General features: G+C 53.9%; 1 protein-coding gene across 19 annotated transcripts in view; it reads left to right on the top strand.

The window, feature by feature from the left end:
- The window catches only part of PDGFRB (platelet derived growth factor receptor beta), a 42219-nt gene that overhangs the window by 1220 nt on the left and 15202 nt on the right, over positions 1-25797 (top strand). Inside the window, exons 2-12 of one of the 19 annotated variants that reach the window (XM_063706872.1) lie at positions 11770-11918; positions 17436-17486; positions 17833-17878; positions 19008-19331; positions 19870-20136; positions 20877-21004; positions 21125-21299; positions 21959-22151; positions 22807-22922; positions 24239-24362; positions 24934-25145. In XM_063706872.1, the coding sequence (XP_063562942.1) occupies positions 17839-17878; positions 19008-19331; positions 19870-20136; positions 20877-21004; positions 21125-21299; positions 21959-22151; positions 22807-22922; positions 24239-24362; positions 24934-25145 (1579 nt within the window). In that variant the 5' untranslated portion in view covers positions 11770-11918; positions 17436-17486; positions 17833-17838. Of the gene's footprint in view, positions 1-1336; positions 1388-2040; positions 2166-3192; positions 3332-11769; positions 11919-17435; positions 17879-19007; positions 19332-19869; positions 20171-20876; positions 21005-21124; positions 21300-21958; positions 22152-22806; positions 22923-24238; positions 24363-24933; positions 25146-25797 lie in introns of those variants that run through there. The other 18 variants (XM_063706866.1, XM_063706873.1, XM_063706875.1 and 15 more) reach the window with 18 other exon arrangements.

Below are 25797 nucleotides of genomic sequence, written 5' to 3'. Positions count from 1 at the left end.
TAAACCCCCAGCAGCTAGAAAAGTTTGAGGGCTAGGAAAGTTCGAGGGTGACGGTGACGGGCGGCCATGGCAACCCCCTAGCGGTCATGCTGCTGGGTCTGGGGGCTGGGACCTGGCTGTCAGATCTGGGGGCTCCTCTGTGAAGAAGGGGTCAGCCACTGGGCCATTTCCTTTGGTCCCAGGCAGCTGCTCAGGCCTCCTCGTTGTCTCCCTCCTTCTGGACTCTACCCCTTCTCCATGCCATTCTAAAGCATAAATCCAATCACACCACCTCCCTGCCCAGGATCCGCCTATGGCTCCCCAGTGCCTGGAGAAAGTCCCAGCTCCTAACAGAGGCTGCCACTGCTTGACACTTACTGCACGCCGCAACTGTGCTGAGTGCTTTATGAGACTGATCTCATGTAATGCTCACCAGCAACCCCAGAGGCAGTGACTGTTTTTACCTCCGTTTTATACATGAGGAACTTGAGGCTCACACAGCCACATAACTGTAGACACACAGCTAGTAAGTGGCACAGCCTGGAGAGGTTGGAATCTCCCCGTGCCCCATTACTCCAAACTTGGGCCTTTTGTTCCCGCCAGTCAGATCCCAGAATTCCCAGAAGGAATGCGCACCATCCTGCTTGTGGGCATTTGCCCTCCCTCTTCCCCCTTTCTGGAATGCCCTTCCTCATCACTTTTCTTTCAGGGATATTCCATACACCACCTCTTCCAGGCAGCCTTCCTAGGTTCTTCCTGTCTTCCAAGTGCTAGCCATGCACTTTGTGCTGAAGCCATGTTACTTGGCCCTCCCCTGTTGGTGATCTGTTTATGTTCTGTTTGTTCATCAGAGATTGTTCAGGCCCCAGCAGTCAGAACTGAGGCCGCACTTTCTGCTGGGGAAAGGTTTAAGGTTTCCCCATCCTGTGCTCTGCGCCCAGTGCCCAGCCCTGGATAGGCAGTGCAGCTGAGAAAATGTCCTGGTGAAAGGGAGGAGGAGCTCGCTGAAGACCTTCTGCTCCCAAGTGTGAGACTAGAACCCAGGCCTCCAGCCTTCTCACAGGTGCCCTTCCAGGACATCGTGTGGCTCCTCCAGGCAGCATTCCTCCATTGCAAGCAGGGAGGAGTATCTCTCCTTCCCTCTGTGACCTCCCGATTGCACAGAGGCCTCTAGTGACGAGTTCTGAAGTCATGCAGTCCTCCCCTGTCTCCAAGCAGGAGACCCTGAATCCACAGCCTTCAGGGACATACAGTCCCTGAACACCTACCTCATGCAGGCATAGAGCCTGGTACTTCACACACCTTGGAGTCCTCATGGCAAGTTTTTGAAATCAATGTTATTACCTACTTTTTGTAGATAAGGAAGCTGAGATCTGGAGAGGCTAAGTGACTTTCCCAGGGCCATACGGTGAGTTAAGATGGTGTTTAGGCTGAAGTCTGCCTGACTCTAAAGGCTTACCTCGTGCTCCCCGGGAAGCTCCCAGTCAGAGGGAAGAATCTCCATCCTCCTGCAGAGCCTGCTCCTGGCTTCAGCACCTTCCCCAGCAGAAAGTGCAGCCTCAGGTCTGACTGCTCCAAGGTCTGCCTGGGCCCTGGCTTGGTCTTGAGAGAGGAAAGAGACCATCTGGTCAGCACCCTCCTCCCAGACAGCAGTTATCAGCAGCCCCCCTCCTCTGCGGGAAGAAGAGCTGGGACTTATAATTGCCCACAGATGTGGGGCAGGCAGTGGAAAGCACCGTGGATCCAGAGTCAGGAGACCCAGTGCTTGCCCTGGCTCGATTTAAATCCACTGTGTGGCCAACCTCAGACCCCCAACATCCCATCTCTGGGCTCCTTCCGCAGCTGGGAGGCAGTGAGCGCTGTGGGTAACCAGCACCAGGCTTGGGCATCAGATGACTATGCATTGACCCCGAGTCAGTTTCTGGCTGACTGTGTGACCCCGGGGCAGCACCTTGCCTCTCTGGGCCTCAGTCTCCTTCTCTGTGAGCAGCAGGACCGTGTGTGGGCTCCATGAGACAACAGCATTGGCAAGGTGCTTACCACAGTTCCTGCACTTCACAGTTGGACCTCTGGCCACTGGCTGAGAGAACCACTGCTCTCCTGGCCTCCTGCATTGGAACGCTTGGCTGTGAAATTAATCTGCAACCTGCAAAAGGCTCTGCCCACGGAAGGGACCTGGACACCATGTATGTTCCAAAGATCCGTGTCCATCCTCCAGGCACAGGCCACAGTCTGACTCTGAGACCAGCTGCCTTCTAGGCTAAAGGAGGGTGCTCTGGGCATTGGCTCAGAACAGGCTGCTGCTGAATGCAGTGGGAAGGGAGAAAGGGATGAAAAGGTCTTCTGAAATGCCCACCCATTTCTTGCATTTGATTCAGAACCCAGTGGGCAGTGGGAATGGGAATCTTTTTGGTGCCCCCTGTCTTCTGACCCAGAGCGTTAGGAGGGAAGGAAAGGGGGGTGTTGGGCCCCTTCCCAGGGTCAGGGCTTGTAGCACCTCAGCTGGGAAGCAGTGTGAGCATGATGATATAACAGGAACCAACTCGTTCTTAGCACTTTCTGTGTCTACTTCAATTGTGCTTTACATCTGTTACCTCAAAGTTGCTGCTGTATTCCTCAGCACTTGGAACATGCTGGGCATTCAGGACATTCTTAATAAATATTTACTGGATTAATTTAACCATCGAGGCTGGGCACGGTGGCTCACACACGTAATCCCAGCACTTTGGGAGGCCGAGGCGGGTGGATCACCCGAGGTCTGGAGTTTGAGACCAGCCTGGCCAACATGGTGAAACCCTGTCTCTACTAAAAATACAAAAATTAGCCAGACGTGGTGGCGCGCACCTGTATCCCAGCTACTCAGGAGGCTGAGGCACTAGAATTGCTTGAATCCAGCAGGCGGAGATTGCAGTGAGCCTAAGCGACAGGGCAAGACTGTCTCAAAAAAAAAAAAAAAAAAAAAACAACAAAAAAACCGTCACAGCAACCTCAAAATTAGATATATAAACTCTCCCCACTTTTTTTTTTTTTTTTTTTTTTTTTTTTTTTGAGATGGAGTCTCACTCTGTTGCCCAGGCTGGAGTGCAATGGTATGATCTTGGCTCACCGCAACCTCTGCTTCCCAAGCTCAAGTGATTCTCCTGCCTGAGCCTCCCAAGTAGCTGGATTACAGGCGTGTGTGCCACCATGCCCAGCTAATTTTTATATTTTTAGTACAGATGGTGTTTCACCGTGTTGGCCAGGCTGGTCTCGAACTACCTGACCTCAAGTGATCTGCCTGCCTCAGACTCCCAAAGTGCTGGGATTACAGGCATGAGCCACCGCACCCAGCTAAACTCTCCCCATTTTACAGGTGAGAAAGTGTGCAGAGTCAGTTGCCTGAAGTCCCACAGCTCGGAAGTGGCGGAGCTGGGATTTGCACCTGGGTGTTTCTGACTCCAGATCCCCTTGATGAGAGGCTGGATGGGGCCTGGGATGCCCCTGGGGATCCAGTGTAAACCCTGAGAATGTGCCTCAGCTGTGGGGGCCCTCAGCATTCCAGAGGTAGTCATCAGACCCTAGAACCCTATGGAACTGTGCACAAATCGTTCCCTTCTGGGGCCTCAGTTTTCCCATCAGTCAAACAAGGAGGTTGACCCAGATGATGGTAAAACTTTCTTCCAGCCCTAAAACAATTTCAGGATTCCAAGCCATGCCAGCCCAGATTGGCAGCTGCACAAGCCTTGCTGTGTACTCAGGGATCATGCATATTTAATTTCACAATGAAAGGGTTTTTTTCTTACCCTTTTTCTACACATTACAGAAAGAGGTCAGGATCGATGACCACTAATGGAAAACTTTAACCTGCAATAACAATGAGGAACTTTCTGACAATTAGTGTGGCCCCTTAACGTGCTCAGTTTCTTGAGGAGCTCAGAGGGCTCCTACAGTTCCCACATGCCCATTTTCCTGGGATACTGAGCAGGGAGGGTCGGGGAGGAAGGCCCACTAGGGGCTGTGTGTGGATGCTGTAACCCTTTAGGTCTCTTCCAGTGCTGCGTTTTCGAACCTCATATGCTCTAATTTCAAGAGGAAGCAAGGCTTTGGCCCAGATGAGTGATGGGATCCAGAGGTGAGGGGGGGAATGGACACAGGGACCTACCTCTGGTGGGAGTGGGTGTGAAATTCGCATGCTTGTTGCTTCCAGTGTGGAAGCCCACCTCACATCCCTCCTGAGCCCTCAGGCCCAGATCCTCAGGATAAAGTCTTCCTGAACCTCCAAGCCTTAGCCCCAGAGCCCACCCTGCCCCTGCCCCCTACATCCACCAGATGCTTCCTGGGGTAGCCCACCCCCAGCCTGGTGCAGGAGGCTGAAAATCAAAGTGTACTGCTTTAACCGCATTAAAATCCCCTTCTCTCCTCAGTTCAGATCAGGGCTATTTGATGTCTCAGGTGGCTGAAACCTTTTATCTGCCAGAGGTACCAGCTTCTCCGCCCTGTGATGGAGAGGGCTGTCCCTTGGGAGGGTCGGGGGGTCTGAAAGTTCCTGAATGTCAGAGATGAAAAGGACTTTTGGGGGTCACCTGATTCAACTGCTTTATTGTATGGATGGGAACTAAGGTCCAGAGAGGGGAAGGGTTGCACCTAAGGTCCCTACAGATAATTGGTGATGACGCTGAGCCTGGGACCTGGGCTCGCCTTTGTTCCACCACAGGTGCTGGGTCTTTACCATCTCTCTGAAGGCCTGGAGAGACCCAGCTCCACCTCTGTGGTTCAGGGCTCAGCCTCCAGGTCTGTCTGGGCTATGGGCTGAAAAGGAGCAAAGCCGTCCCAACAAGAAATGGGAATCTTCCTGGGTGGTTTGCTGGACCCCCGAGCTTTTGGCCATACCACTTCTTCATTCTAATCATAGTTTCCTCTTATAATAAAGTGGGGAGAAGCCAAGGGAGAAGTTTAGTGGCCCCCAGAGGTCCATCCAGCTCTGCCCTTAGCCCCTGAGAGTTCCTACCATGCTTCTTGTGACTGTTTTGCCACATCCTCATTGCTGCTGCTCTGTTACCTTCCCTTCTGAGAAGTGGAAACCCAAGGGCAGTGACACCACCAGCTTCTTCACTTCTGAGGCTGAGCCTCAGTGGTTATAGGGTGGGGCAGGGTTTCCAGTTAGCCTTAGAGGGGTAGGGCTCAGCTTTCTAAACATGTCACAGAAGCCCTGGCCCCTCCTGGCCCAGAGCATTGAAGGTAAAGGTGCAGGTTTGACCTGGTGGACTGTGGGTAGCTCCCATCTCACCTGTATTTGTGTCCTTATCAGTGTCCAACCCAGGGCCTATCTGCTGAATGGATAGTGAAATAATCACTAGATAAATAAATGCATATAGAGATGCATAAATGGATTGGTGGGTGGGTGGATGGATGGATGGATGGATGGATGGATAAATCGATGGAGACAGACAGATGGCCTCCCCTTTAGTCCAGGGCACAGAGATGGCTTCATGAGCACTCATCCTCCTGAGGGCCCCATGCTTAGAAGGGCCTATGTTTGGTTTAATGCTCTGCAGTCATCATTTTGAAATTGTTAATAATTTTTAACAAAGAGCCCTGCATTTCCATTTTGTGCTTGCCCCACAAATTATGTAGCTTGTCCTGCCAGGGAGTTCAGGCTGAGTTTGGGACAGCTTCATCCCCAACACTGGCCTTGCAGCCTCCACTGTCCCCATCCTAATCCACAGCCTCCCACTAAATGCCAGCCTGCTGGTGTCATCCTCCTGCATGGAGGCCCCCTCCCCACAGTGCCTGGAGTTACAGCATTGCCCTGCCAAGCCAGCAGCTACTACCCGCCATCACTATCAATGCCTTGAAAAGTTGGTGGTCCAGAGAAAATCCTCACACAGCACTGCAGACCTTTCCTGAAGTCTCCCTGCCTCCTTCCCTGGCCTCCTGCTGCCTCCTTCCCAGGCCATCACCTACCTGTTTGCTGAAGAGCCCCAGTTTCTAGCCCAACAGATCTCTCCCTGCCATTTCTCCCAGATGCCTTTCATCTCTCACAGAGCCCTGGCCATACCTTTCCCTGGCATCATCTGCCAAAAAACTCAAGAAACCCTGGAGGCCTAGCTCAAGGCCACCTCCCTCAGGAAGCCATACCCGCTCTCCCCACTGGAGTAATCATATACTGTTATTAGTTACCATTTACTGGGCACCTATGATGTGCCAAGTGCTGTGCGTCATCATCTCTGGCCCTCCCAGAAATGGAAAAGGAGGTCTCCCATGCCATTTCCCAGGAAATTGGGACTCAGATAAGTTAAACTCAGAGAACTGGGGCTTGGACCCAGGAATAAGTGGCTTCCAGCTGGAACCACTGCTCCCAGCCTGGCGGGGCTCCCATCCCTGCCCTGGATGGCATCAGGCGCAGCCTGTTGGCTTCAGAGTGCCATATGTCTGTTCTGCCCTCACCAGCTCATCTCCATCACCTCCCTGGAAGGAAAGAGTCACCATTGCCTATCCATGCCAGTTCCCTAGCCTAGTGAATCCCTGTGTTATTAGGAGACGGCCGAGGGCCCAGGACTGAAGAGCTGACCCTACAGAGCCATTTAATCTCTCATATCGTGTAAGCATTTACTGAGCACCTACTGTAGGCCTAATTCCATGTTAGGAATTTGGAGAGAGTCCAGATCGTTGTTAGGTAGGTATCCTGATTTGTGGGAAGTCATATTAAAGGACTAAGACAAAAGTTCAGGAAAGAAGTAATTGACAGACAGTGGTGATTAGATGGGTCTGGCCTTAGGTTGGCCACCGAATCCCCGAGTGTGCTAGGATGAGACACTCCTCACTGAGCCTCAGGACACTGAAAAGGGCTGTTGCTACTGATTGTACCAATAATCAGCAGCTACCTCTTCCTGAGGAGCGTCTTTTGGGAGAGGCCTTCTTGCACCGTCTCATTTATCACACGCATCCCTTTGCTGAGAAGCCTAGTCCCGTGGAGTCTTGGCTGTGCGCGCAAGGCCGAGTGAGTGAGTGACTTCTTCTCCCTCGAGTGAATGAATAATAATAATGTGGCCACCAACTTTGCAGAGGGCTGTGTGCCAGGCCCTATTCTAAGCATTTTGCTTGTGTTAACTCCTTCAATAGCCCTGACAACCTAGTGATGAGCCTCAATCTACAGATGAGAAAACTGAGGCACAGAGGGGTGGTTAAGTGAATGACCGAAGACAGGGGTGGGAGGACAGATGCTGAGACAGTGAGAGGGTCAGTGAAACATGGAGGTTCTCTGCCCTCCTGCTCTGCCGCCCAGGAGGGCTCTGAGGGGAATCTCAATGTTTGGTAATTGGCACTGATAAGTGAAGGGTTTACTCATTAGCTAGCTACCCCTCCCCTATTTACAGGCCCTGAGCCTGTCGGGGAAGGCTGTGTGCTGGTGGGTCAGTGTGAATGGCCCAAGGCCTGCCTGTCCCCTGCCCACTTGGCTCTGAGAACCCATTCTATTTGCGGCCCCCACCCCAGCCCATGGCTGCTCCGGGCTGGCAGCAGCCCGGGGAACAGAAGGTTTGCTTGTCTGCGCCTGCCGCACCCCCCTCCTCAGTCTCAGCCTGGGACCCCTCTCAGGGGCTCCTTTGGCTGCCAGGGCCTGGCACTCTCTGTTGCCATGGCACCGGCCGGAGATGAGGCTCTGGGGGGTGGGGGTGGGGAGGGCAGCCGCAGGATGGTGGAGGCCTGGAACTCTGCAGCTACAGAGGCCCTGGCCCTCTGCAAACAGTGGAAGGGGGTGCTGGGGCCCCCACAGGGGCAGGCCTGGACCCTGAGCACAGCAGGCCTGTGGCAGAGCCGGCCACACACCTGGGCTGATTGCCTGGATGCTGTATCCCGCGGGAGCACTGCCCCTGCCAGACCCTGGCTTTCCTAAGCAAAAACTCTCTCCTCAGCCTTGTGTGCTCACCCTCAGCCTCTGCAGCGAAGTTGTGGAGTTCTATCCCTAGTCCTGGGTTCTATCCCTAGCTCGACTTTAAAATTATTGGTGACCCGGGGCAGGCCCCCCGCATACACTGCCCCTCAGTCAGAGCAGAGGCGGGACCCAGATCCCTGAGGATCTTCTCATCCCTGAGATCCTGGATTCCGTGTGGACGCCATTAGAGGGAGAACGTTTCTCTGTGGACAGATGGACAGAACTGTTTCTGGTCAGGAGACAGACAGTCTGGCATGACGGGCAAGAATTCAGGTTTTGGCAGTCGTGGTGATGCGGACCTGTAGTCCCAGCTACTCAGGAGGCTGAGGTGGGAGGATCACTTGAGCCCAGGAGTTTGAGGCTATAGTGAGCTGTGAGCTATGATCATGCCACCACACCACTGTACTCCAGCTTGGGCAACAGAGCGAGACCCTGTCTCTAAAAAAAGAAAGAATATAGGCTTTGGAGTCAGGCCGGCCTGAGTTTGCATTCCCGTTCCTTTGCATCTTACTTATTGTGTGACCTTGGGAAAGTTACCAAAAGTCTCTGAGACTCAGTATTCTCCTCTGTAAAATGGGAATAATGAGTGTACCCCCCTCACAGGGTGGTCGTGAGGATGAAACAAAATCTCCAGATCATCTCATTTAGCAGAGTGCCTGGCTCTAAATTAGTAGGGGCTTTTTGTTTGTTTCCAGATTGGGGGGGATCAGAACAATAACTAGAAAGATGTCCTGTATTTGGGGAGAGGGTGGTTGGTGGATAGAAGCAAGACCAATAAGCAGAGAATGCAGTGAGATAAACTGTACTCAGTGTAATTAACAATTCTCAATAGTCTGCCCTCTGAAGATTCTAAGCTGGCTAAGAATGAAATGGGCCACAGGTGAGGTGGTGAGAGCCCTGTCATGGGAGGTGTGCAATTGCAGAGAAGGTGGGGGAGATGTGAATAGGGGGAATGTACTAAGATTGTAGGGCTCTGTGAAAAATGGAGTGACTGTTTCCCACTCCAACTGTCAGCTTCAGCTTTACCCAGCTCAAAAGACAGCATGAAAGAGTGAAAGGAGAAGCTGGGACAAAGAAGGCGAAAAGATAAGGCTGACGACCTTATTTTTTAATTTATTTTTTTGAGACGGAGTTTCACTCTTGTTGCCCAGGCTGGAGTGCAGTGGCGCGATCTCGGGTTCAAGCAATTCTCCTGCCTCAGCCTCCCGAGAAGCTGGGATTACAGGCGCCCTCCACCACGCCCGGCTAATTAACTTTTATTTTTTTTTTATTTGAGCTTGTTCTGTGCCAGGTACTGGGCTGTCCTTTTTGCGGGGCTCCTTATCTTTGCCTCCTGCCACAGAGGGGCTGTCTCATGGGCATTGGGCTGTGTGCTCTGGAGCCTGTCTGCCCAGTATTAAACACTGGAGACACCACTGGCAAGCTGTTGGGCAAACAATGTAAACAGTCTGTGCCTCAGTTTCCACATCTGTAAAATGAGGAAGCAGTACTGATGTCATGGGATTGTTCTGAGGACTTGGTGAGATCATTCATATAAGGAGCTTAGCATGGATAGTGGGTGATAAGTACAGCAGACCCTTGAACAATGAGGGGGCTGGGGACAGCCACCAACTGCAAAGTCGAAAATTCATGTATAGCTTTTGACTCCCCAAAAACTTAACTGCTAATAGCCAGCCTACTGTGGGCCTTACTGATAACGTAAAGTCAATTAACACATATTTTGTCTGTTATGTATATTATATACTATGTTCTTACAATAAAGTAAGCTAGATGAAAGAAAATCACAAGGAAGAGAAAATACATTCAGTTTATATTAAGTGGAAGTAGATCACTGAAAAAGTCTTCACCCTTGTCTGCACGTTAAGTAGACTGGGAAGGAGGAGGAAGAGGAAGGGTTGGCCTTGCTTTCAGGGGTGGCAGAGGTGGAAGAGGTGGAGGAGTGGAAGGGTGGGAAGGAGGTGGATGTTTCACATGTGTGAAACATTCACGTGTTAGTGGACCTGCACAGTTCAAACCTGTGTAGTTCAAGGGTCAACTGTACTAAATCAGAGGTAGCTATTATTATTATTGTTATTTTTAAGGCTGTTGGAGGCCCAGATGGGGCCGGGGTGGGTGGGGGGACTCTGGGCCAGGAATCCACAGGGCCCTGGGGGTAACCCTCAAGGCACCGCAGGAGGCAGGAAGTGCTTGCTCTGCAGCCGGTGGGCAGGGGTGTGCAGCAGGCCTCCCTCCCTCACTGACCTCCTTCTCAGGCTGCTTCCCAGCCTTCCTGGGGACCCAGGCCCCCTCCCTTGGGCCCCCCAGCAGCCGTGAGGCACACACTGAGCGCTTTCCCACGCACTGTTCCAAGTAGCCAGCCGCATCGCTGCCCCCACCCCCAAGCACACGCACTCTAATGGGTGAGGGGGTGTTTGCTGCAGGAGAGCGGGGCTCGGGCTGGGGAGATCAGCCCGTTCTTTATCAGCCTGGCTCCATTCCAGACAGATGTTTCATCTTATTTTGGACTTCCAGAAAATAGGTCATTTCTTTCCATTGTGTTCCCTGGGGAGGCCTCATGGGGAGAGGAGCACACAGTGAGTGACGAGTGTGAGGGCCTGGCTTGGGCCCTGGGGAGCTGGAGGGGCAGCCGCCTTCCTCCCTCAGTTGTGAGGGAGCTGTCAGGGCCGGGGCCGGAAGATTCTGAAAGGCTGGGCAGAGAAGCCAGCCTTTGCCTGAGGGGGATGGAGAACAGAGGAGGGCCGGAGAGGTCACATAGGTATTTCAGAAAGGTCCCTCTGGCTGGGGTGTGAGAACAGGTGGAGGGGACAGATTGGAGGTGAGGAGATTGGCGGTGGGACAGCCAGAGGCAGCCGAGCCTGTGCTGGAGGGGTGGGTGCAGGGGGCTTAGCAGCCTTCCAGGGAACCAGCGCTATTCTTCTATCCAGTTTGGACTTCCAGAGCAGCGGGAGCACACGCCAGGCCCCATCTTAGTCGATTTCTGCTGCTTTGTTCAGGGCACTTTGTAGGTACCTGGAGAAACATAAAGAGGACCCCGGGCCTAGAAGCAGCATGGCACAGAGAATGGCTCCAACACCGAGTGGCCTGCGCTGGGCTGCTTTCTTTCTGTAGCCCTTAGAGTGATCCCGAGGCTGGTGGGGAGGTTCGTGGTGCAGGGGTGGAGCACTGAGCCTTCTCCAACAACTGGAAGTGGAGCGAGCATAGGATTGAAGGGGGCCGGTGGGAGCCTCGGCCAGTTCCCCAGTTTCTCCCCTCCACCTGTAACTGTCTCCTCACCCTCCGATCCTGCTCTCTTCTCTGGCTCCCAGGATGGGGCTCCCTGATCACATGACCCAATCACACCCACATCTCAGCCTGCTTGGGGACAGCCACATGGACCAGACTTGCCGCCAGGCCCAGGCTGTGCTGCTATCCCTTTCCTACTCTTTAGCTGCTGGCGGGAGGACTTCATCCCTGGCTCCAGATGCCTCTTGCCCCCACAGACTCCCAGGCCTGGAACTGGCAGCCTTCTCTGAGCTGAGTCATGACATGGGTCCCTCCCCAGCACCCCCACCCCGAGCCCAGCATTCCAGCTCAGCACAGCTGCCTTCCCAGAGTGGAGCCCTGAGGGCCACAGCATGTCAGCCCTGAAAGTGCTCCCAAGACAGTCTTGCCCACCCTTTTGCACAGATAAGGAAACTGAGGCTCAGAGAGGGTCAGGACTGTACAGTAGTCACCCTTAGCTGCAGTTTCACTTTCTGAAGTTTCAGTTACCCCAGATCAACTGTGGTCCAAAAACATTAAATGGAAAATTCCATAAATAAACAACTTACAAGCTTTAAATTTTGTGCTGTTCTGAGTAGTGTGATGAAATCTTGCACTGTCCTGTCTGTCCCGCCCAGGAGTGAATCATCCCTTTGTCCATATACGCTACCCACCTGTTAGTCATCAACAAAGTCCACTTCTGACATCCAGCCATCAACACTATCATGGCTCGGTGGTCCAGGATCACTTGGAGCAGATGACCTGATCCTTCTGATAATGTCTGGAGGTCAGTAGTAGCCTAACGCTACTTCACAATGCTTACGCCATCACCTCACTTCCTCTTATCACGTAGGCACCGTGTCATTCCACGTCTTCACAAGAAGAGTGAACGATACAGTAAGATATTTTAAGAGAGAGAACACAGTCACATGACTTTTATTACAGTATATTTTTATCATTGTTCTATTTTATTATTTTACTATTATTGTTGTTCATCTCTTACTGTGCCTTATTTATAAATAAAACTTTATAATAGGTATGTATTTGTAGGGAAAAGAACATAGTATGTATGGGGTTTGGTTTTATCCACAGTTTCAGGCATCTACTGGGGCCTTGGAATGTATTCCCTGCAGATAGGGGGGGCCACTATCCTATAAGTGGGTGTCACAGCTGGGACTAGAGCCAGGTCTTCTTACTTCCCACCCCAACCCCTCTCCAAAGTCTGTCCCAGGCCTGTAAAGTGCCCCGGTACGGAGAACAGAAGACTGGACTGGGTCAGGAGCCTGGAGTCTGTGGCTCACTTCTCCCAACAACTTAGCAAATTACCTCCTCTGAGTCTCAGTCGCCAATCCCTGCCTGGCTGGGCTCGTGCAGAGAATGTGACTTTGAAACAAAGGTCAATGTGTGGCAGGACAGAGGTGTGCTGTGGAGAGGGCAGGGGCAGCTATAGCCTGAAGCCTGGGGCCTTGAGCCACCAGCCTCACATCTTAGCAGGGGCTGGAGGCGGGGAGCTGCGCGGGCAGGTGAGCTTCAGCCCCACTGACCACCCGAACCCATCTTGTCTAGGCCAAAACAATGGGCCCTCTTGCTTTCCTTCCCTAAGCCTCAGTTTCCCCAAGAGCACAATGGAGCACAGGAAGGCAGTTAGATTAGATAGATGATCCCTGAGGGCTCTGGCCTGCTGACATTCCAAGACTCTGACCCCATAACCCCATGGCCAGGCCTCCTCCTCCCTCAGGCATTTGGTTTATTCAGAGCATCCCAGGCCTGACACTGCCTGCCCCCAGCACCCCCCTCTCCCTGCAGCACGGCCCTCTCTCTCTCATCTCACTGCTGTTTCTACCCGGCCTGTTCCTGGCCTCCAGACTGAACATCCCACTGTCCCCTCAGTGCCCACAGACCCTCCCTATCCTAAACCTGCTCAGTTGCAGCTCTCACTCCTGCTCTTTGACCTCATTCTCATCTCAGAAAATGGCATCGTCCCCTCAGCATGTGCGCGTGTACACACACACACACACACACACACACACTTCTGCCTCCCAGTATTCCAAGCCAGACACAGAGGTGCATACCTCCCTCTCCAGCCCCTCAATATTAAGTCACCCAGTCCTGTCGATTCTCAGCTAAGTAACTCTCAAATCCGTCTGTTTTTATCAGTCCCCACTGCCTTCTCCCCAGACCCAACCAAACATGCACATTGGTCAGAGAAGCGGTGGAGCTGGTGGCATAGAACACAGAGTCACACCACTTCACTTTAATCTCTGCTCTACCCCTTCTGGCTCTGTGTTCCTAGCCCAGTTATTAAATGCTCTCTGCCTCAGTTTCCCCACTGTAAAATGGAAATGATCACTGTATCTACCTCATAGAGTTGATGGAGAATCAAGTGAGCCAATACGTGCCAAATGCTCAGAATGGTTCCTGGTGCAGTAACACGGGCTTTCTGGCTTGTCTGTTCATGCATATGGCTGTGTGTTCAGGTGAATTTGGGGTTCTATGTGCACATGTTCTGTGCATGTTGTATGTGCTGCATACACATGTGAACTGTTGCATACGGGTGCATCTCCACGGGTGCTGGGCACAGTGGGAGCTGCGCACATGTGTTTCGTGTGGGTGTGTACATGTTTAGTACCTGCATGAGGGCTTGGCACCCACATGGCCTGTTGCATACGTATGTGTTTCAGAGGAGCGTGCGAGGAAGTGCATAGGCAGGCATCTGTGCATCTGTGCTGTGTGTATGTGCTGACCATGTGCAGGCTCCCCCCATCAACCCCCGCAGCAATGCAGGGCCCCCTCCCTGGCCTGCCTGTGTCGTGGGAGCCTCAGGACCCTGAGGGAGGGAAGCTGTTGCTGGCGGATGTGGCCAAGATGGGCTGGATTTATTTAGATTAAGGCGGTGGGAAAGGAGTGGAGAATTGTACGTGCTGGGAGGAGGGAAGTCTGGGCCTCTGAGAATGACTCCCCAAGCATGCTTGCTCTCCTGGACTTGGGGCACCCACTCCTCTCCCCGGGGCTTGGGGTCCTTACTCTGCTCCTTTGGACTTGGGGTCCCCACTCTGCTTCCTTTTGACTTGGAGTTCCCAGTCTGCTCCCCTGGACTTGGGGTCCTTACTCCGCTCCCCTAGACTTGGGGCCCCCCACTCCTCTCCCCTGAACTTGGGGTTCCACTCTGTGCCCCGGACTTGGGGTCCTCACTCTGCTCCCCTAAGGGGTCCCTCTGAGTCACGTGAGGAGCTGGGCATGATCTCCACTTTGGGCCTCTGAGCCTACAACCTGGCCAGAATAGGAGGAATCAGGAGGGGTTCCTGGCACATAGCACTCTCTTCATGGGCAAAAGGGGGACACCTAGGGGTGCCCTCCCTCTCTCTGCTCTAGAGGCCTCCCTGGGCAGGAGAGTACAGCAGATAGGGGGAGTGCCTGCTCTCTGACTGTGACATCCAGGTTGTCCTAGGTGGCCCTTCCCTAGAGTACAGTCCTCCTAAAGAGGGGAAGTTGTCACAGGCAAGCCCACTACCACCAAGTCAGCTGCCTGGGCCTCCCTGGGATTGGCTGGAACCAGAACAGCCTCTGGGAAGCACAAAGAGGCCTAACGCATTGGGTGGACAATGTCGGGTATCAGGGAGTCATCCAGGATGGCCTGGGAAGTCATGTCTGGGTGCCCTAAGCCCTACTCTGCCCTCCCTGGCCCTCCAGCCTCTTGTCCCTACCACTCTTTCCTTGCCACCTCCTGGGGTTCCACGTCACCAGCGGAAAGTCCCCTGAAACACTGTTGAAACACTGTTGTCTAACTTTTTTTTTTTTTTTTGAGACAGATTCTCACTCTGTCACCAGGCTGGAGTGTAGTGGTGTGATCTCAGCTCACTGCAACCTCCGCCTCCTGGGTTCAAGCGATTCTCCTGCCTCGGCCTCCTGAGCAGCTGGGACTACAGGCACTTGCCACCATGCCCAGCTAATTTTTGTATTTTTAGTAGAGACGGGGTTTCACCATGTTGGCTAGGTTGGTCTCGATCTCTCAACCTCGTGATCCGCCTGCCTCGGCTTCCCAAAGTGCTGGGATTACAGGCGTGAGCCACCGTGCCCAGCCTGTTGCCTAACTCTTAATTGTATAGATGGGGAAACTGAGGCCCAGAGAGGGAAACAACTTGTCAAAGCCCGCAGAGCAAGTCTGTGGCTGAATAGTCATGGAAATTCCTTTCGTGGAGCGAGATGGCTGGTGGATTCTTATGTGACTCTAGCCTCAGGAATGTAGCCCCCTCCTGCTTACTAGCCCCCACCTCCTCAAAACACCCTGGTAAGATTCGTGGTGACTAGAATCTTCTCTTTGGCCTGTCAGAAAGGCAGAGCTTCACTATAGGGACAGCTCTTTGAGACGACACCTGCCAACCTCTCTATATGGATGGGGATGCAGAGTTCAGAGAGGCTGGAGACTCGCTCAGTCTCACAGTGGGTCCCAGGGTGCTTATGAGGGGAGCTGATTGCTCTATTCATAGTGAAGCCAGTCCGAGATCCCTGGGGTGCCTACACCCTCCCTACGGCATCCACACTGCCTGCCTGTCCTCTCCCCACAGCTTGAATCTGCCTTTTTGCTGTGTGACTGGGGCATGCTTCTGTCCTTCTCTGGGCCTCTGCTGCCCATTCAAAAAGCATACCTCCTAGCTCAGAGTCTCTAAGCCACCCCCAGCCCCAGGCCCAGCAGAAGAGAGCCTGAAGGGGAGAGGATGGAGTGCCACATGGGAGGAGGGTCGGGGGCTGCATGCCATGAGGGCCCAGCCCACATAGCCAGCCCAGCCTTCCAGAGCCAGGCCAGCCCTGCTGCAGTGACCTCCCTTCTCCTGGCCAGCCGGCCAAATTCCTCCTTTAGAATAATAAACAGTGTGGCCAGCCAGGGAGACTGGGAGAGGAGGGGCAGGGAAGCTGAAGTGACCCCCTCCCCCAGCCTCTGCTAATGATTTTCTTTGGCTGAGATCTCTACAGGAAGGGGGCAGCCAGAGGGGCACCGACGGAGGGGCAGATGGGCCTCTGTGGGGGCTGCTGGCTCCGCCTTGGCGCTGCTGCCTCCTGACCAAGGAGGCCTGGCATCCAGCTGGAGGGGCTGGGGCAGAGGAATGGTGGGGAGCAGAGGCTGGAGGGGGCGTCAGAAGGGCTGGGCTTTGAGTCAGGAGCAGTTCAGAGAGGGGAGAGGAAGAAACGAGGAGACCTTCAGGCAGGCAGTCTGAAAGGGAGGAGGGAGGAGAAGAGCTGATTTGCTCAGACTGTTTCTTGGGGTGTTGGGCAGAGCTAAGATTGGGGGTCCATAGGCGGGAGGAGCCTTGCTTCTGTCCCACCCCTGACATGTGAATGCAGCCCTGGTAGGTGAGGTACTCACCATCATCCACTTCCAGAGCTGGGGACTTAGGCCACAGGCAGAGCGATGGCACAAGAGGTGGCATGCTGGGGCCTGAACCCGGTCTGCAGCCCTAAACTGAAAACTAAAAGGGGTGAGATGGGGAGGTAGGGGCAAGCTGGGCATGGCCTTCAGAGGCAGGCCAGGCTGGGCAGCCCCACAGCCAGAGGAGGCTCCTTGTTGCCTCATCATGCCATCACCTCCCAAAGCTCATGCTCTGCGACCCCTGTCCTCTGGCGTCCTTCCTGCCAATGCTGCAGGCAGACTCTTGGCATACCTGGCTCCTGGTGGTCTCCTGGGACCTGAGGTGTGTCTTCCAAGATAGAGGAGAGCAAGGGCCACCCCATTCAGTCTGTCTCTGTCTTTGTCCTTGCTTCTGTCTCTGTCTTTGTCCTTGCTTCTGTCTCTGTCTTTGTCCTTGCTTCTGTCTCTTAGTGCCTCGGGTGCTGTCTCTCTGGGCACCTCCTCTCTGTCTCTGTGTCTTTGTCTCTTTCTACTTCTATCATTCCAGGTCTCTTTCTCTCTGTCTCCCTCTCAGACAGGCTCTGCTGTGGAATCTTGGGTAAACTTCTCACCTTCTCAGAGCCTCAGTTTCCCCATCTGCACCCTGGGGGTGGGGGTGGGGAGCCTGGCTTCACTGGTCTCCAAGGACCTGTGAGGCCTGGCTGCTCGATGGGACCTCTCCTGGGCCCAGCCCCTAGCTGCTGTCCCCTGGGCCTCCCTGTATGCTCTGGGCTGACTAAAGGTGTCCAGGCCCACCTCCCACATTCCACAGCCCCGGCTCCCCCGCTTCCCTTCCCACAGCCCACAGCCTCCTCCATTTCCTGTTGTGCTTGTGGAGCTGCGGGAGTTCTCTGGGTTCTGGCCTTCCCCCTCCTCCTCCCATGCCTTTCATCACACTTTCCCAAATATTTGTCCTGGCAGATAAGAGCCTGGTATTGGAACTGTCACCCGGAGGACAGGCTGTCAGAGCTGGTAGGCTACTGGACACCATCCAGCCCAACTTCCCCCAACTCACTGTACAGACGGGGAAACTAAGGCCCGGAGAGAGTCTGGGGACGCAGCCGAGGCCACGTGAGAGTCACAAGCAGAGCCAAAGCAAAGGCCAGGACCCCAAGGCTAAGTCCGGGATGGAGAGGAGACAGCCTGTGGTCATGAGTGCCCTTTCAGGCTTGGGACGTGGTGGCTTTTGACTTCAGCCCCTCGGACATGAAGGCTGGGTGGCCCAAGCTGGGGCTCATTCTGCAGGAGCCAGGTGGTGAGATAGCCCCTGTCGCTGCCTCCACCTGCCCTGGGCCCTGACTCCTGTTTAACTCTGCAGGACACCATGCGGCTTCCGGGTGTGATGCCAGCTCTGGCCCTCAAAGGTGGGTAGATGGGAGATAAGGTAGGGGACCCGGGGGGCTGCGGAGTGGAACCCTGGAGCTGGCAGGGGTGATGTGTGCTGGCGGCAGGGCGTGAAGCACCAGGCACACTGCCCTGCTCTTTGGCTTTAGTTTTCAGGATTTCCAGTGGGCTCTGTGGAGGCCTCCAGCTGCCAGCCCTTCAGCTCAGAAAGCGTCAGTGGGCCCCTGCTTGTCCAGAACCATCAGCTCAAATCCTTTGATTGGCCCTCCAGACCCCATCCCACCTTCTGGCACACACCCCTGGCCTCCTGTCCTCGGTCTGGTGGATCTGTGGCACTCGGCTTGGACCCCTCATTGGCTGGGAGCTTCCAAGTCCCTGCTGGGCTTCTCAGCACACTCCACCCCTCACTCCTGCCCGTTAACATGTCTTCAGCTCTGCAGGGGCTGAGCGACTGACCCAGCAATTAATGACCAGCCAGCAGCCTGCCCGGCAGCTGGCCATAAGATGGACTGGCTGCCTGACCGCCCACCTCCCCTCCTGATCTGTATCACCAGGGGGCATGGAGGGCGTGGCCTGAAAAATCCTTCTCCAGGGGATGTCATGGAGGGGGACCAATCACTTGGCACACACACACACCCAACCCCAGTTCCCTCCAGCCCAAAAGGGCCTCAGCATCTTTTCTGGCCCCACTCTGAGCTACCTGAGCCCCTCCCTCTCATCTCTCTCCCACCCAGAGCCACCTCTGGGCCTTGGGCAGAACCTGGGCAGTCGGGGGAGGAGGCAGAGAGCTGTAGGGAAGAGGCTCAGAAAGTGACCTGGGAAGCAATGCAGGAACTGGAGGCCAGGGAATTGCTTCCCGAGGATTTCCTGGCCCCTTCTGGTGCCTACTGCCTTCACACGGCACTGCTGAAGGACTCAGAGGCTGGGGTCTAAAGGGACTGACATAGGCAGTCCGGAGGAATCCCTGGGGCTTTGGAGCTGGGAGAGTGGTCCTCAGAGCCATGGCTGGAGAGCCCCAGCCTGTCGGATAAAGGAGCTGTGCTCCTCAAGGACCTGAGGGCTGTGCATACGTGGCCTCCTCGCAGGCTCAGCCTTGGGAGAGGTGCTGAAGCCCCTGTTTCCTGATGTCTGATACCTCCTCTCCCAAAGGCGAGCTGCTGTTGCTGCCCCTCCTGTTACTGCTGGAACCACAGATCTCTCAGGGCCTGGTCGTCACACCCCCGGGGCCAGAGCTTGTCCTCAATGTCTCCAGCACCTTCGTTCTGACCTGCTTGGGTTCAGCTCCGGTGGTATGGGAACGGATGTCCCAGGAGCCCCCACAGGAAATGGCCAAGGCCCAGGACGGCACCTTCTCCAGCGTGCTCACACTGACCAACCTCACTGGGCTAGACACGGGAGAATACTTTTGCACCCACAATGACTCCCGTGGACTGGAGACCGATGAGCGGAAACGGCTCTACATCTTTGTGCCAGGTAAGGGCTCCCAGCCTGTGTGCCCACTCCTTACCCCTCTTGTCAACTGGAGGCATCAGGGGAAGTCCAGAGAGTGCTTTAGTTTATTGTGAAATGCAGCCATCCTAGAAAAGCAGACAATCATGGAACCAGCCTGGCTCAGTTGGGGAGTGTGTTCGCCCCAACTCCTTGGTCTGGATGATCTGCCTGCTCCCTGCCAGTCACCCTATTCCTGCCTCCCAAGAACTCTATATTCTCAGCTGCTTCCAATCTGCTCCCTCTTGACCCCACATCCCTTCTTCCCCATTCTCCAAGCTCCAGATATCAGCTGCATTTCAACTTGTGACTTGCCTTCTTTCTTACCCTGGCACTGTCAATATCAAACATTAGAGCTGGAAGGGACCAGCTCTAACATTTGATTTATGCTCTTCTGGGAGCATCCCTATTCTGTAATGGGGAGACAAAGGGCCAGAGATGACAAATGACTTGCCACACAGCAATTCAGGGGATGGCCAGAAACCCAGTTCCCCTGATTCATTCACGGCTCCACTCCTGGCAGATCCCACCGTGGGCTTCCTCCCTAATGATGCCGAGGAACTATTCATCTTTCTCACGGAAATAACTGAGATCACCATTCCATGCCGAGTAACAGACCCACAGCTGGTGGTGACACTGCACGAGAAGAAAGGGGACATTGCACTGCCTGTCCCCTATGATCACCAACGTGGCTTTTCTGGTATCTTTGAGGACAGAAGCTACATCTGCAAAACCACCATTGGGGACAGGGAGGTGGATTCCGATGCCTACTATGTCTACAGACTCCAGGGTGAGCCCCCTTTCTGGCCTGATGCTCAGCAGAGGCAAGTATAATCCTCCGCAGAGGAATAGCCCTTTACAGTTTACAAAGTGTGGGACTCCACTTCCCAGTGGATTCTCACCACAGCCTTTGAAGGAAGATAGTGTTTTCCCCATGTTACAGAAGAGGAAACTCAGGTGCAGAGAGAGGATGGAGTTTGTCCCCTGTCGCAGAATTCGATAGTGGCAGAGCTGGCCTGTGTAACATGGTCGGTGAGGGCACGAGCTTCAGAGCCAGCTGGGTCGAAATCCCAGCTTTGCTATTTCCTGCCTAAGTGACTTTACACAAAGCACATAATCTCTCTGAGCCTGCTTCCCCTCTTGTAACGTGGGGATAACAATGGCTGCCTACCTCATAGGATCAATTGTGAAGATTAAATAAAAGATGGAGAGTACCTGGCACATGGTATGTGCTCAATACATTTCTCCTGTACATAGATCTCCAGAGGGTACTTTGATTTCCAGACTGTTATCCCTTCTAGAACGTCAGCTCCATAAGAACAGAGATTTTGTCCACTTTGTTCACTACTGTTGCTCCAGTGTCCAGAATAGTACTTGGCATGTAGTAGGTATTCAGTAAATATTTGTTCAATGAATGAATCTTCTACATCAGTCATCCTTTCCCTCTCTAGCCCCCTACCCTATCCCCAAGCTGAAGTGCTAGTGGCTGGTGGTGACTTCCCCAGACCTAAGCCAATCTCTCTCTACCAGTGTCATCCATCAACGTCTCTGTGAACGCAGTGCAGACTGTGGTCCGCCAGGGTGAGAACATCACCCTCATGTGCATTGTGATCGGGAATGAGGTGGTCAACTTCGAGTGGACATACCCCCGCAAAGAAGTAATGTGGGGCCAGGCAGGGGTCGGAGGAGGGGCCAGGAACGGGTGGATATCTGGCTTGCAGGCTGATTTCTCCCCGGCCCCTCCTGATTTGGGGGGCCTGCCCAACCTGTTGCTGCAGAGTGGACGGCTGGTGGAGCCGGTGACCGACTTCCTCTTGGATATGCCTTACCACATCCGCTCCATCCTGCACATCCCCAGTGCCGAGTTAGAAGACTCGGGGACCTACACCTGCAATGTGACGGAGAGTGTGAATGACCATCAGGATGAAAAGGCCATCAACATCACCGTGGTTGGTGTGTGCCTTGGGCTCAGCCCAATCTCCATTTCCTTCAACACTCCCCACCCTCACCCACTCTGCTGGGCGCAGAGTGATGGTGAGAGTTGCATTTTTGATACAGTGATCAGGGCTGAGCTGGACCCAGTGCCTGTCATAGCCCCGGGGTATAGTCAGCCACACTCCAGTGCAACCCTAGCTAGCCTCTGTGCCAACCAAAACCCCAATTCCAGGATAAACCCAAACCAAAATGTAGTGTCAGCCCCAAATCCAACCCTATCTCAACCTAGACTTTCTGACTAGCCAGAGCCCCAGCCCCAACCTGACTTCCAAGCCCAACTGCCATCCCAGGTCCGGGAAGCCCCATCCCCAAATTCAACCTTATCACTAGTTCAACCTTATCACTAGTCCCAGCATCAGCCACAGTACTGACCCAGAACAGAGAACTGTTAGTACAACTCTGGTCCCAACCTGGGAGCCGGCCCCAGCATCCACATTAGCCCCAAATTTGGCCCCTTCTCCAGGCCCCGTCCCCAGCCCAATTTCAACCTCAGCTCCGGAAACTCCATGGCCGGCAGGGTCCCCAGGCCTGAAGCCCCACCCCACAGGCTGGCCTCCTTTGGGATTCAGTTGGTGCCCTGCCCCCAGGGCCCCGCCCCTGACGGTCACCCCTTGCAGAGAGCGGCTACGTGCGGCTCCTGGGAGAGGTGGGCACACTACAATTTGCTGAGCTGCATCGGAGCCGGACACTGCAGGTAGTGTTCGAGGCCTACCCACCGCCCACTGTCCTGTGGTTCAAAGACAACCGCACCCTGGGCGACTCCAGCGCTGGCGAAATCGCCCTGTCCACGCGCAACGTGTCGGAGACCCGGTGAGCAGCTCGCTCTCCCACCCCATTCTTGAAGTTATTTTTCTTTGCCGCCGCCAGGCAGCCCTCGGCTTTCAGCCACAAACCTAGGCCCAGCTTTCTGAGAGCATATTAGGTGCCAGGTGCTGGGGATGCTGCAGCGACCAGAGCTGACAGTTCATCCCTCCTAGAGTTTCTAGTCTAGCGGAGGAAACAGACGCCGGTCAGATGATCACCCAGATGTTTAGTTGTCCTTGTGATGGGTGGGGCCAGCAGTAGCAGCCAAGAAGTAAACGGGCAGATGACTGGGGAAGAGGGTGCCAGGCAGGCCACTCATGGCCTGTGGTATCCCTGAGGCTGGAGATTTGCTGGCTGACAGAGACTGTGGTAGGTTAGGATGGAGCAGTGTCCACGTTTCTGAAGGGGAGAGAAATAGGACTTTCCTTCAATGCTCCCCACCCCCACCCACAGTTCATCTGAACCCTCCCTCTTGGCCTAGGGGAACTGCCTATGGGTGAGGATTTAGGAGACCTGGTTTGAGTCCCGGCTCTGCTACCAATGCCGAGATGACCTTGGCAAGCCCTTCCCCTCCCTGGGCCGTGTTCCTCTTTATACCAGGAGGGTGGGGAGAACTGTAAGAGTCCTTCCGACTCTGACAGCTGCCTTTCCTGCTCCCCAGGTATGTGTCAGAGCTGACGCTCGTTCGCGTGAAGGTGGCAGAGGCTGGCCACTACACCATGCGGGCCTTCCATGAGGATGCTGAGGTCCAGCTCTCCTTCCAGCTACAGATCAATGGTGATGAGCACGCCCCTTGCCATGTCCCTTCTCCTTCTCCTCCCTGCCCCTGTTCCCTCTCCCTTCCTGCACTGTCCACCCACCCATGGGAGGAGTGGGAGAGGGAGCCTGGAACTCAGGAGATGGATTCTAGGCCACTGACCCACTGCCGTGTGAACCTGGCCTCTGGGCCTCAGTTTCCCCAGCTGTATAAGGAGGCCATCTGGCTAGATTGGTGTTTCCAAAACTTCAGGCACTTAGGTACCAAGGCCATGATTTTCCCTTCTCATATTCCACTTATACTGTACTATTAACTCGATAGGTATTTATTGAGCAACTACCATATGCCTGTCTGTTCAAGGTTCTTGAACTTCCCTCCCTGCCTTTGTGCAGCTTGCATCCAAGTAGGGGAAGACAAACACTAACAGTAGGGAGGAAAACCCTAGCAAATTACATAGGTTAGAAGGTAACTAACACTGCGGGAGAGGAAAAACAGGGGCCGGGTAGGGAAGGTTGAGAGTGTTGGGCACAGAGTGATGGTGAGAGTTGCATTTTTGATACAGTGATCAGGGCTGAGGAAGTGACATTTGCATGAGGACCTGAAGAAGGTGAGGACATTAGCTCAGTGGATATTTGGGGAAAGGGTACCTCGGGCAGTGCAAAGGCCAGAGCAATCACTGAAAGGCTTGTGTGGTTGGATCAGGGCTGTTGGGGAGAGTGGTGGGAGATGAAGTCAGAACGGGGATAGGGCAGTGGGGGCTGGGAGAAGGGCAAATCGCATAGGTCTTTGTGGGCCTGGTGCAGACTTTGGCTTTTACTATGACTGAAATGAAGAGCCATGGCAGGGTTTTGAGCAGAGAAATGACATGATAATGACTTAATGTTTTGTTAACTGACTTTCTAAAAACAAATTTATTTTGTAAGACAAAATGTAACCTCTCTATTGTAGGTGGAAAATCGACATCACATGTCATAAATATAAAGCAACCACTAAAATAAACTCAGAGAAGACCAAACAATGCTATTAAATGCTGGCTTCATGAGCTTGGTGGCCCAGGGCTCTGAGCTTGAGGCCTAGCCTCTCTTTGTTAAAAGGGAAGATTAGCAAGTCTCAGAGAGGTGTTAAAGACAGACTAGCACCCTGCTGAGGCGTTCCCTTTGAAGTACTCAGAAGGGAACCCATCGGTTTTCACACTGATTCCTGGTATTTAATGTTCACCTGCAGTCTACAGCCCTCCTCCCCCAAGAGAGACTCTGGGCCAGGTCCTCCCCTGAGGACCTGTCCTGTTAACTGTCCTGACCCTCCCGCCTCCTAACTCAGTGCTCTCTCCATGCAGTCCCTGTCCGAGTGCTGGAGCTAAGTGAGAGCCACCCTGACAGTGGGGAACAGACAGTCCGCTGTCGTGGCCGGGGCATGCCCCAGCCGAACATCATCTGGTCTGCCTGCAGAGACCTCAAAAGGTGAGCAGACCCGGGCCTCAGTCTCCCAGTGTCCCCCAGCTGGCTAGAAAAAGCTCGTGAAGGTTATCTAGTCCCGCCCGTTCTTCTTGGCATATTGTTCCAGGCATAGAGTTGCATCCTAGGAGGCCAGGTCACCACCTCCTTGGTCCTACTCTGTATGACCTAAATGGTCCCTTTTCCTTACCTTTACCCCTGGGCAGTTTGGCCTAGCAAAGTGCAGGGTCTGAGCCCCAGAGAACTCACCCGCCCTGTAGATCAGTTCTGCACTCCTGGCCAGGTCGATTCTAATGTAGTGGACAGAGGCACGATTCAGTGCAGGTTCTGCCTCTACCCGATACGCTGTATGACCCCGTGGGTCAAATAAGAATGGATTTTGCAATCCGCGTCGTCAGTTCTGGGATGGGAGCACCCCCTGCTGACCAGTAGAGGGAGCACAGGAGGAGCCCGTTCGGAAACAGGCAGTGGGACATAGGAACTGGACACGTCCTGCCTCCTTCCACCAGTTTCTCCTCAGTTTCCCTGTCTGCAAGGGGAAGGGGCTGGCAGCCAACCCTACCGGCTCTCCTGGCAGGTGTCCACGCGAGCTGCCACCCACGCTGCTGGGGAACAGTTCCGAAGAGGAGAGCCAGCTGGAGACTAACGTGACGTACTGGGAGGAGGAGCAGGAGTTTGAGGTGGTGAGCACATTGCGTCTGCAGCACGTGGATCGGCCACTGTCGGTGCGCTGCACGCTGCGCAACGCTGTGGGCCAGGACACGCAGGAGGTCATCGTGGTGCCACACTGTGAGTCCCCAGCCTCGGTGGCCCCTGACGATCCCAATCCCTACCTTAACCCTGCCTAATTGGTAATGTGCCCATGTACCCACAGCAGGCCAAAGGAGTTAGCATGCCCAGGGGCAAACAGGAGCATTGTGAAACCCTGTTGTGTACATGCATAGGAACACATTCTGGCAAACACAATATGGGTACACACGTGTACAAACACAAGTCTATAAGCCATGGATATGAATATCCTTCAGTGTGGTGTACATATACTATATGTATGTCGTAAGCCATGTACATGAGCATGCCTGTTCCTTGAACATAGGTGCAAATCCTCTGTGTGTAGATATGTAAATCGTCTACTGAAGAATGCCCAATCTCCAGTCACTCCTGTAAAGCTAGAGTGTATGTGTATAAGCATACACCTGTGCACTATGCCTGTCCATGTGTGTAAACCCACCACGTGTTTGTAAGCCATGTACGTGAGCATGCCTAATTCCCAGACATCTGTTTAAACCCCACAGTGTATGTCTGTATGCATGTACCTGTGGGTACACAATTCCTGTACATGTGTACAAGCAATGCATGTACAATTCCTTTGCATGCGTGCAAACTGGCATAGTGCATGTCTGTAAGCATATAATTGGAGCACACCTTTCTAGAAAAGTGTACA

This window comes from Gorilla gorilla, chromosome 4, assembly GCF_029281585.2.
Source record: "Gorilla gorilla gorilla isolate KB3781 chromosome 4, NHGRI_mGorGor1-v2.1_pri, whole genome shotgun sequence".
NCBI classification, from domain to species: domain Eukaryota; kingdom Metazoa; phylum Chordata; class Mammalia; order Primates; family Hominidae; genus Gorilla; species Gorilla gorilla.
This window is presented reverse-complemented; position numbering and strand designations above follow the sequence as displayed.